Source organism: Mytilus trossulus, chromosome 4 (assembly GCF_036588685.1).
Source record: "Mytilus trossulus isolate FHL-02 chromosome 4, PNRI_Mtr1.1.1.hap1, whole genome shotgun sequence".
Lineage (NCBI taxonomy): Eukaryota > Metazoa > Mollusca > Bivalvia > Mytilida > Mytilidae > Mytilus > Mytilus trossulus.
The window spans coordinates 68,900,539-68,912,617 of NC_086376.1; the positions used below are offsets into that span (position 1 = coordinate 68,900,539).

Genomic DNA, 12,079 nt, shown 5'->3' on the forward strand with positions numbered 1-12,079 from the left:
CATTTTAAAAACTAGTGATTTTATTAGACAGATAATAAGAAATCAAATACTCCTTGTTTTCAAAATTCCAATAGGGAACATACTTTATATAATTGTTTAAATAAACCAACTTTTCAAGACGTTTCGGCTAAATCAAATCAAATACTGTCAAAAAGTATACAAAAAAAAAATACCACCGAAAAAAAATTGATTCAAATAAAGCATGTACATATAGTATCAAACAAATATGTTTAAACTAATGTGTAAATATATCTGATTGTTATAGCCATGCTCCAAAGTGTATGCTGGTTAACCACTGTTTATCACTTCTGTGGCAATTTCATTATCAACTTAACTACTATCCTTAAATAGTTATCTGTGTGACCAAAATATTCAGTAAAGGTCACACCAATTCATAAGAGTATCCATAAAACTTTTGCAGAGACGACTTCAACTTTTACCTTAACTCAATATCTTTCTTGTAAGCCTAGTACATATAGAAAACTTTAATAACATTTTCCTTTTTCTCTTGATATTTTGTATAAGGTTTTATCTACAAGTTTCTGCATTTACTATACTTTAACAAATTGTATTATTTAGTCCAAATGCAATTTTGTGTACATTAATCAGCTACAGTTGCCAGTAGTCTAGGTTTCATCTGTTTTATTGAGTGTAATTTATTTTGTCACATCTTTCTCAGGAACTGCATAATAAAGATTTCTGATATTTGGTTTCAAGGTTTATATAAGTAAGCTATAATGTGTGATGAGTTTTCAGATTTGTAATCTCTCAACAACATCCTGTTTACCGAACACTTACATATTTTTACACTATATAATTATCTAGTTGTTGCCTTGGATATCATCAGTGAGCAGTAGCTCACAGTTTCATTTGTTAATACTGATTTTATTCTGTTTACAGGAATTTTCTAATCTTATGGATTTGGTAACATTTTTCCAAGGACACAGATTGATATTAGCTAAAGGACAAACAAGATTAAAAACACCATGTCACAAATAATTGAAAGATTGGACTAGTAAATTGCTGTGATATAGTGTCAGAGACATTCCTTACATTCAAATCTCATAATTACATAAAACATATAGATAATTGTCATTGCCATTTATTGTATAAAATTCTCACAGAGCCATAAAACAAAAATATGTGAAAGTGACATTCCTTGTATAAAATCTCACAGAGCCATAAAACAAAAACATGTGAAAGTGACATTCATTGTTAAACAATACCACAGAGCCATAAAACAAAGATATGTGAAAAAGGCATTCATTGTCTCAAACTCTCATATATCTATAGAACAAAGATATGTGAAAATGACATTGTATAAAAATCTCACATAGCCATAGAACAAAAATATGTGAAAGTGACATTCATTGTTAAAAAATCTCACAATATAGAGCCATAAAACAAAAATATGTGAAAATGGCATTCATTGTCTCAAAATCTCACAAAGCCATAGAACTAAGATATGTGAAAATGACAATGTATAAAAATCTCTCATAGCCATAGAAAAGACAGATATGTGAAAGTTACATTTCTTGTATAAAAATTTGAGATCCATGAAACAAAAATACATGTATGGGTGTTATTTCTTTTGTAGGGATCTCAGTCAAAAATAAAATAAATATTTTTATCAAAATCATTATTTGAAAACAAATCATTATTGCATCCTTTCTCTATTGAAGACAATATTGCCATCACATAATATTGAACATCTATATGATAAGTAACATATAACTAATAATAAATCCACTTTAGTTAAGAAATGATTATGTTTTTCACTATGCATTTCTTCTAATCATAGTTTTCATGGTTACTATTATAGATTTTGGATTGATTGTAATTTGCTTAACTGCTAGTGTCTAATATTGCATGCACATTCAGAAAGGTATAGATTTTAGAAAACAACTTGCCAACTGGTTATTGTGCCCTGGAAAAAATATCTATTTGAGTTATCCAATACATTTTTGTTTTAATCTAAGTTATTTTTAGTTTTTTTTTATTCATTATGTATGTATAATATAAGAGAGAAGATATTTACAATTTTTTCTTTATCTCTTTGTATAAGGCTTATATTTACGTTACTTGTTTACCATAGTGATGGACCACCACCATTTTTATATTATCTTTTAATCATAGCTAATAACGTTTTTGATTGATTAAAATTATTTTGTTTGCCATAACTCTGGACCACCACCATTTAAATAATACCTTCCTATCACAGCTTACAGTAGTTTTGATTGGTTTAAATTATTTTGTCTACATTTTCAATAAGTTTTTCTATTACTTGTCATTCAGTTTTAAATTTTTATTTGAGTGATTTGTGCTGAGTTGGAAAGGTAGAGATCATCTACTATACATTAGCAGGGTATCAATGTTAAGATACAATGTAGTTAACAAAGCATTCCATGTATGTTACAATTCAGGATTGTTGTATACAAGGAGGTATGTAAATACTGTATACCTCCTTGATACCTGAAAACATTGTGTACATTGTATTTTTATATAAGTGTATTGAATTCATCTACATTGTGAAGCAGGATCTTTTATTTGTTTATCTTATTGATTTTTTAATATATAAGGTATAAGTGATTGTATGAAAGAGTTGTGTCCCTTATGATTTCAAGTTGTTATTTGACTTGATTAGTAAAAAAGAATGAATGTATGATTGGGATATGTCCCTTACATTTGTAACGGTTTTAAAGATATATTTGTTTCTGCTTGATTAGAATCTTATAGATTTTTAAAAAAAATATGCTGTTAAACATTGAATATATGAATACAGTGTGATTGAGTTATGTCCCTTACATCAATGAAAACATATTTACAAGATGCATCCATTTTGTTTGAATAAAAGTTGTGTATTCATGTTATGCAGTTATGCTTCCAATTTTATTATGTCTGATACAAAACATTTACTATCTAAAACTGTTGTCATCTTTTATCATATATTTAGCGTAACTTATTCACTTAAAGTCAATATACCGGTAATACATGGCTTGAACTAAGTACTTTTATGACTGTTTCTAATTTAGATACCCAAATGTTTGATATTCTTGTCATCTTGAATGAAATGAAAATAAATCAGTACATCATTATTTATAGTTAAGGGCTTCTAGAATTAAAACATATTTTAAATCATAGGGTATATAAGCATGACAAATAGAAATTTCATTCTTTAAATTATTGTAATTTTTGTTCTCAAAATTTATAAGATAAAAAAACCATCTCAATCTGGAAGCCTTCTTATTGTATCACTGGCATAGCATCTGGAACTGTGAAACAGTTTTTAAGTATTTATATTGCTTTATCATGTAAATTAGTTATGAAAGGCCTTGAAATTATAATGTTGAGGTGGGTTTTTTTGCTGAAGTGTTGCTAATTGTGTTAACTGACACGGTTTCTTACCCTGTAGGATCATCTCAGGGGAGATCCTTAAAAATAAACATAGGACAATTGAAATAAAAACATGTATATTGATTTTATAAACTATATATATTGATAACAATTAATTTGAATATTCTTATAAAGATTATACAATCAATGAAGAGAAACAAATGTTAAATAAATTATATTTATAATGTTGCAGAATTTATGATTTTTTTGTTGAATTGCTCAGATTGTCTATAAATTATATTAAAGACTTTGAATCATTAGGTGTTTTTTTCTTCTTTGCTTTCTTTTTTGTTCGAAAGAGTTTTCTAGAGTTATGCCCCTTTACAAATGGAAAATTTGTTGACTTTTTTGTTTCAGTTCTTTGATTGTAGTTTGCCCAAACCAAATGTTATGAAACTTGTACACAATGCTTATTTTCACAAAATACAGATCAAATTTGAATTTTGTTAGTGTCACTATAATTGTTTTGAGTTATGCCCCTTTATAAATTGAAAGTTGCAGAATAGTGTTTCCCTCCATAACTTATTTGCCTCAAGAAACTTATACACAACACATACTACATCAAGTAAAACTTTTGGTAGCCATATGTTTTACGTATTTCATTTATGTCCCTTTATGTAAATGCAAGCAGGGTGATGGACATATTCCCTGTTTATTGCTTATTAAATACTTACAGAAGGTTTATTGCTTATTAAATACTTACAGAAGGTTTATTGCTTATTAAATACTTACAGAAGGTTTATTGCTTATTAAATACTTACAGAAGGGGTTTAAGTAGTGACCAGTAGCTCACAGTTCAACTTGTTTTGAAAATATTGGATATGGTAGAGGTCTATAGGCAGAATGTTCAATCTTGATAACTTAATTTGTCTTTAAAAACAAGCATGCACATTCTGAAATGTCTTATGACATGATTTATTTTATGTGTAATAGTTCTAAACATAAAGTTCTACTACAAACATCACATAGACTTAACATTATCAATGATACTTAAATCAAAATAATTCAGGGTCAGATAAACCAAGCCAGACAGACATGAACATCTTACAATTATTATATACTGTTTCACCAAATATCGTTTACCTGTTGCTTATAGCATACAATAAACAGACTAAACCATTAAAAATCTAATATTGACCGGTGAACCATGAAAATGACATCAATTTCAAATGAAACCTGCCAGGCAGAAAATGTACACCTTACAATCATCCCAAACATCTTATATTTTATTCTTGGTTCATCTGAGAAACAGACTATAGCAGGAAAACATAAGATTGACCAATGAACCACGAAAATAATGCCAAGGTCAGATCACCCCTGCCAAACAGACATGTACACTTTACTATCATTCAAAAATCAAACTTAAAATATAGTTTACCTATTGCTAAAAGTATCTTAGAAAAGGACTATACTGCTTAAACTTAACATTGACCAATGAACCATGAAAATGAGGTCAAGGAAAGATGATACCTGCACTACAGACATGGACATCTTACAATTATTACATACCCAAAATTAAGTTGACCTATTGCTTAAAGTACTAGTTTTAGAACACATTCTAAACTAGAGTCTCTTATAAGCCTGTGTCACTCATTGAGATGTATATGCCTTTCTCCAACATTGTGGACTGGAAGAGAATTCATAACAAATAAAAATGTTTTGGTTGATTTTGTATTACTGATATTATTTTGGTTTACAGTTTCTCTCTTTGGGCCAGATGAGATAAAAACAAGATTAACCAATGGACCGTGAAAATGAGGTCAAGATCAAATGACACTTTTACATTTTTAACATTTACACCTTTCATTCCTTCCATTTTGGAAAAAATCATTGACCTACTGCTTACAGTTTCTGAAAAATGGATAAAATCATGTAACTTTAAACTTGAACACAGCTCCATTACTTCCAACATTATCTTGAAATATCCTATGCAAAAAAGTACTGTATCTTTAACTTCTTTATGGAGGAATCAATCAGTTTACAATTTTAAATCAATTGATCATTCTCCATTTTATCAGATGATTCCACAGAGCAGGGGCTGATCCAGCCATTTTCAAATGGGAGGGGGTCTCAACCCAGGATAAGGGGGGATGTCCTAATTCAAATGCATTGATCGGCCAAAATAGGGGGTTCAACCCTGGAACCTTCCCCCTAGATCCACCACTGCAGAGTTCCACACTTCCTTGTGTATATCTTTTTGAATGAAAGATCTATCAGATATCAATGTGTAAGCCTATGCCAGAAATACGACTGATAACAGATATCCTTTAGATGATTCATGAAAGAATATCAAAATATTACAGATATCTATTTTTTTTGCATGTCAAATACTAGTATATTGCAGTAATGCTGGACGCAACCTGTCTAAGAAATCAATCAGCAACCCAGATCCACTGTTTATAACAAACTATCCCGTATACAATAACAAGCAAGCTAGATATACTGCTGGTAACAAAATGTCCTTAGATATCAATCAGTAAGCCATATATACTACTGGTTACGAAGCTACCCTTTATTATATCAACAAACCAGCAAAATATATTACTGGTAATCCTAATCTTTTAAGTATCAATTTCATCAAGCCAGATATACGACTAGTAACTCTTATCTCATAAGATATCAATCTCATCAAGCCAAGTATAAAACTGGTAACTCTTATCTCATAATATATAAATCTGTATAGACCAAATATAAGACTGGTAACTGTTATCTCATAAGATAATTTATTAATCTCAACAAGCCATATATACGACTGGTAACTCTTATCTAATAAGATATGATTCGCAGCCAGCAAGCCAGATATGTGACCTGTAACTCTCATCTCATAATATATCAATCTCATCAAGCAAGATATAAGACTGGTAACATTTATCTCACAAGATATCATTCACAAGCAAGATATTCGACTGGTGACTCTTATCTTATAAGATACCCATCAACGCAAGCCAGATATACATACAACTACTACCTTTCATCTCATACGATATCAATCCCACCAAGCCAGAAATAACACTGATAACTCTTATCTCACAAGATATCAATCTCATCAATCAAGGTATACAACTGGTAACTCTTTTAATCACAAGATATTGATTTCATCAAGCCAGATATACGACTGGTAACTCTTATCTCACAAGATTTCAATCTCATCAAGCCAGATATGTGACTGGTAACATTTATCTAACAAGATAGCAATCAATGCAAGCCAGAAATACAACTAGTTATTCTGATCTCATAAGATATCAATCTCATCAAACCAGAAATACAACTGGTAACTCTCATCTCATAAGATATCAATCTCTTCATATGACGGGTAACTCTCATCTCATCAAGCCAGAAATACGACTGGTAGCTCTCATCTCATAAGATATCAATCTCATCAAGCCAGAAATACGACTGGTAGCTCTCATCTCATAAGATATCAATCTCATCATATGACTGGTAACTCTCATCTCATCAAACCAGAAATACGACTGGTAGCTCTCATCTCATAAGATATCAATCTCATCAAGCCAGAAATACGACTGGTAGCTCTCATCTCATAAGATATCAATCTCATCATATGACTGGTAACTCTCATCTCATCAAGCCAGAAATACGACTGGTAGCTCTCATCTCATAAGATATCAATCTCATCAAGCCAGAAATACGACTGGTAGCTCTCATCTCATAAGATATCAATCTCATCATATGACTGGTAACTCTCATCTCATCAAACCAGAAATACGACTGGTAGCTCTCATCTCATAAGATATCAATCTCATCAAGCCAGAAATACGACTGGTAACTCTCATCTCATAAGATATCAATCTCATCAAGCCAGAAAAACGACTGGTAACAAACAAGTTAATGGCAATCCACAAGCCAGATATACTGCTGGTTTTGTATCTCAGGATCAAGTTTGCCTTCATATCTGTAGTCCTAGAAACATATACTACCACAATGTATCAAAGAATTTGTATTCACACTTGAATAATTAAACAAAAACTTACATTTGATTTAATATTTGAAAAAAGATCGGTCTTCAGAATGAGTTTTATTCTAATCTTTCCTAAAATGATCTCTAATTTTGGATTTTAATTTAATTTTTGGTTCTGTGACTACTTGAAAAAAGTTGTTTGGGATATTTTATTTCCCTCTTATTATGAGTACATGTAATAGATTAACGATATTTGATATTGGAGAACCTTGCAAGGCCCCTATGACCGTCAGACAGTTTCCACTTGACCTCATTTCATGCACCAGTGAACAAGATAAAGTTTTGGTGGACAAGTATATCTGAATATCATAAGCAATAGGTCTAGAACACAGTGTGTGGAAGGATTGGAAGATGTACATGTCCAACTGGCAGGTGTCATCTGACCTTGACCTCATTTTCATAGTTCATTGAATTGGTTGTAATTAAGTTTTTAAGTTCTAGCCTGTTTTTTTCATATACAGTATGCAATATGTCAACTATATTTGGTGTATGGAATGAGTGTGTGGTGCACATGTCCAACTGACAGTAACCTCATTTTCAGATCAGTGGGTCAAGTTAGGTTTTTGGATTTTGTTCTTTTTTCAACAATATTTGGTTTAAGGAAACAATGTATTATATACATGTCATGTCTTGCAGGTTTTTTTTTATATTGAGCTCATTTTCACGGTTCATTACTAAGTGTTAAATTTGTGTGTTTTCTTAAATCATAAGCAATAGGTCAACAAAATGTTTCTATGGTAGGGTCTTAAGCTGTATATGTCCATCTGGCAGGTATCATCCGACCGTAACCTCATTTTGGTTGTTCATTGGTCAATGTTAAGTTTCTTTCTTAGATACAACTAATAGGTCAACTTTATTTAATGCAAATTGATTTGATCTGACCTTGACCTCATTTCTTGAATCATGTTAAGTTCATGTGATAGTTTTAGTAAAGCTTTATATTTAGGACTACACATAATATCCATGGTTAGAAAAGAAGGCTAGACATTTTAGCAAGTCTTGTTTTAGTTTACTTAGTCACTGTGTCTAAACCACACCGGCAGAATTTGATCGGACTCGATGGTATCTAACATCCGGCACAATGACGGAACATTAATAGACAGAAGAAAGCTAGGTTTCTCCTTATTTTCTTATTTTTTTTTATGATATCGAAGAATATAAATACACATACAACTATTTTCTATTGTGATATGCAATATTTTCTACGACCGTTCTATATTAATGGAGAAATAAGTAAAAATGCACGTCAAAATGACGAATTGAGTGAACCTTGCCTCGAAATTGTTTAATTTCTTGTTAAATTGTTCACATTGTACGGAAAGAAAGGTACGGGAAGATAGATATTGACACGGAGGTTGCAAATTTAGTTATTATGAGCATCTCAATAATTGTAACTCTGTGTATGGAACGAAAGAAATGGGTCATGTCAAAATGGAACTGGCCGGTTTCGTCAATGTATACAACCTGGTTTCGTCATAGATTTCAAAATGCATAACCCGGTTTGGTCAAATAAAAAAAATCATAATCGCATTACATTATAATTGATTATTTAACTTCAGCGTTCAAAAGGAGTTTTGTGGGTCGTTCGAAAACAAGTTCGTTCACCGGACAGCAGCTTATTATTTATATGAGTCTCAGATTCAAATAAATAATAAGCAAATTCCTACTCTTATAGAACACAAATATTTTAATTTTACTTTGCATTCCGAACTTTTTTAACAGCATATTGAGATTAAAGCTCTCTAAATATGTGTTTATTATATGAGTTATGGGAAAATATGTTGAACATGTTTAAACTTGAAATTAAAGTTTACGGTCTTAAAAATCGAAACACACAATTGATATGTGATTTTCTCGCACAAAAGAATGGACACCTTTATAAGAAATCTAATCATTCCATGTATGTAATCTTTTCTACCATCGTTAAAAATAAATCTTCTTAAGGGTAAACGTTGATAATAAGACAAATGTATATGCATGCATAATCGACATAGAAAATGAATGTAGGATTACAACTACCATGCATTAAAATAAAATTTATTTATCACTAATTGTAACTATACTGCTATGTACAAATTAGTATAATAGTCTCAGGTCATCGATAAAATTCAATAATAATTATTTTGTTAACATTATTAAAAAAAACGAGTCTGTACTGTCGCCATTGTGCTATGATGATCGTACACTGACGTTGGTCAATATATTTTGACAATATATACGGACAGACGGATTCAGTTTAGTTCATAGTGGGCGTATTTCGAACAAATTTTACATACCGCCGAGCGTAGCGAGTCGAACAATATTTTGATTATTTTTTGCTTTACAAAATCGTTAAATACAGGACTCAATATAGTTTTGGCAACCGAAGGTGGGGTCAGGGCGTGCAACCTATACGTCATCTAGATTGGCCACTTATCTTTTAAAGTGTGTACCGAATTAAAATATTGTAAGAAATGAGAAAACAGGGACACCCGGGAAATCGGATAATGTGATTTGGATTATGTTTATTATAATAAATGCCGAATATCAAGTTCTTTTTATCGATTTCTATACATTTTTCTCAAATATATATAAAAGTTATATAGGAAAATGATAAGGCAGACAAATATACAAATAAATCGACTTGGCCGATATCCTAATAAAACTTATTGACCTTTAATAACGATTTTTTTTTTCATTTCTTTGCGTTTTTACACGCCCGTCCCAATTTTGACAGGACGTATTATTGTATACACCCGTCTGTCCGTCCGTTCCTCCATCTATCAGTCATTCGGTTCGTCCGTCCGTCCGTCCGTCTAGCTATCCGTCTATCTTTAATGTCCAGCGTAAACATGTCGCACCGTAACTTGAGAACAGCTTATCTAGTTTTCACGAAACTTAACAAAGTTTTTTCTTGAAATGGTCAAACGATTTGTAAACCTTTTAGTGAAAATCAAATTAAATCTTTTTGAGTTACAGAACTTTGTAAGTAAAACAGGAGTGTTTTTTTTTTTAACATGTCGCGCCATATCTCAAAATGATTTCTCATTATTGCATCAAACTTTACACACTTCTTAGTAATATAAATCTTAACTTCTGCATACTTTAAGGTGATGTTTAAATATTGTTTTTAAGCGTTAATTAGGTTTTCTTTGTAAAAAAAAAAGGGGGTCATATACTGCGATGTATCTCAAAACCTATATAAAAAAAATATCATAATGTTAATGTTAAAAAAACAATTAGATATCAGTGTTAGCTATTAAGTATTTATATTCCATTTAAAATTAGTGTGAAGATCAGTGAAATAACGGATACGACTTTCATTAGGAAAATGTGTAGTACTATAATTACCTATGTAAATAAATGTAAACACGCCAAGTTTACTTTATAATACATATATATTTAAATTCTCTCGAAAGACAATGTTCAGATCCGTCTTAACGTTGCTTTTCATAAATTGTTGGTTTTAAAAAAATATAAAAAAACGGGTGATATATATAGACGAAACCGGGTGTTGTGTAGTAAACAACAATGACGAAACCGGTGTATTTTTATATGACATGACCCATTTCTTTCGTTCCATACACATAAATACAAGTATTGAGATGCTCATAATGACTAGTTTTGCAATCTCTGTGTCAGTATCTATCTTCCCGTACCTTTCTTTCCGTACAAAGTGAACAATTTAAAGAGAAATTAAACAATTTCGAGGCAAGGTTCACTCAATTCGTCATTTTGACATGCATTTTGACTTATTTCTCCGTTAATATAGAACGGTTGTAGAAAATATTGCATCTCACAATAGAAAATAGTTGTATATGTATATATATTCTTCGATATCATTAAACTAGAGGCTCTAAAGAGCCTGTGTCGCTCACCTTGGTCTATGTGCATATTAAACAAAGGACACAAATGGATTCATGACAAAATTGTATTTTGGTGATGGTGATGTGTTTGAAGTTCTTACTTTACTGAACGATTTTGCTTCTTACAATTATATCTATCATGAACTTTGCCCATTAGTAACAGAGAACTATATTTGGTAAAAATTTACATAAATTTCCAAATTAATGAAAATTGTTAAAAATTGACTATAAAGGGCAATAACTCCTTAAGGGGTCAATTGACCATTTAGGTCATTTTGACTTATTTGTAGATCTTACTTTGCTGAACATCTGAAAATTTCAGGGCAGATAGTTCTTGACCTGATAAACATTTTTATCCCATGTCAGATTTCCTCAAAATGCTTTGGTTTTTGAGTTATAAGCCAAAAACTGCATTTTACCCCTTTGTTCTATTTTTAGCCGTGGCGGCCATCTTGGTTGGTTGACCAGGTCACGCCACACATTTTTTTAAACTAGATACCCCAAAGATGATTGTGGCCAAGTTTGGATTAATTTGGCCAAGTAGTTTCAGAGGAGAAGATTTTTGTAAAAGTTAACGACGACGGACTACGACGACGGACGACGGACGACAAGTGATGAGAAAAGCTCACTTGGCCCTTCGGGCCAGGTGAGCTAAAAAATAAGAAAATAAGGAGAAACCTATCTTTCTTCTGTCTATTGATGTTCCGTCATTGTGCCGGATGTTAGATACCATCGAGTCCGATCAAATTCTGCCGGTGTGGTTTAGACACAGTGTTAGTGGTCTAGATAGGCACAGGCATGTTTGTTAAAGCATTCAAGTAGCTTAACCCAACATTTTATGTCCAACAAATCAGGCTGCACA

General features: G+C 31.4%; 1 protein-coding gene across 4 annotated transcripts in view; it reads left to right on the plus strand.

Annotated features, from left to right (window-relative positions):
• LOC134715825 (basic proline-rich protein-like) overlaps nt 1-3,653 on the plus strand; it is an 87,862-nt gene extending 84,209 nt beyond the window's left edge. For all 4 annotated transcript variants that reach the window (XM_063578309.1, XM_063578310.1, XM_063578311.1 and 1 more), the window contains one exon: nt 901-3,653. In XM_063578309.1, coding sequence (XP_063434379.1) covers nt 901-999 — 99 coding nt within the window. In that variant the 3' untranslated portion in view covers nt 1,000-3,653. The remainder of the gene's footprint in view (nt 1-900) is intronic.
• Nucleotides 3,654-12,079: the final 8,426 nt, after the last annotated feature.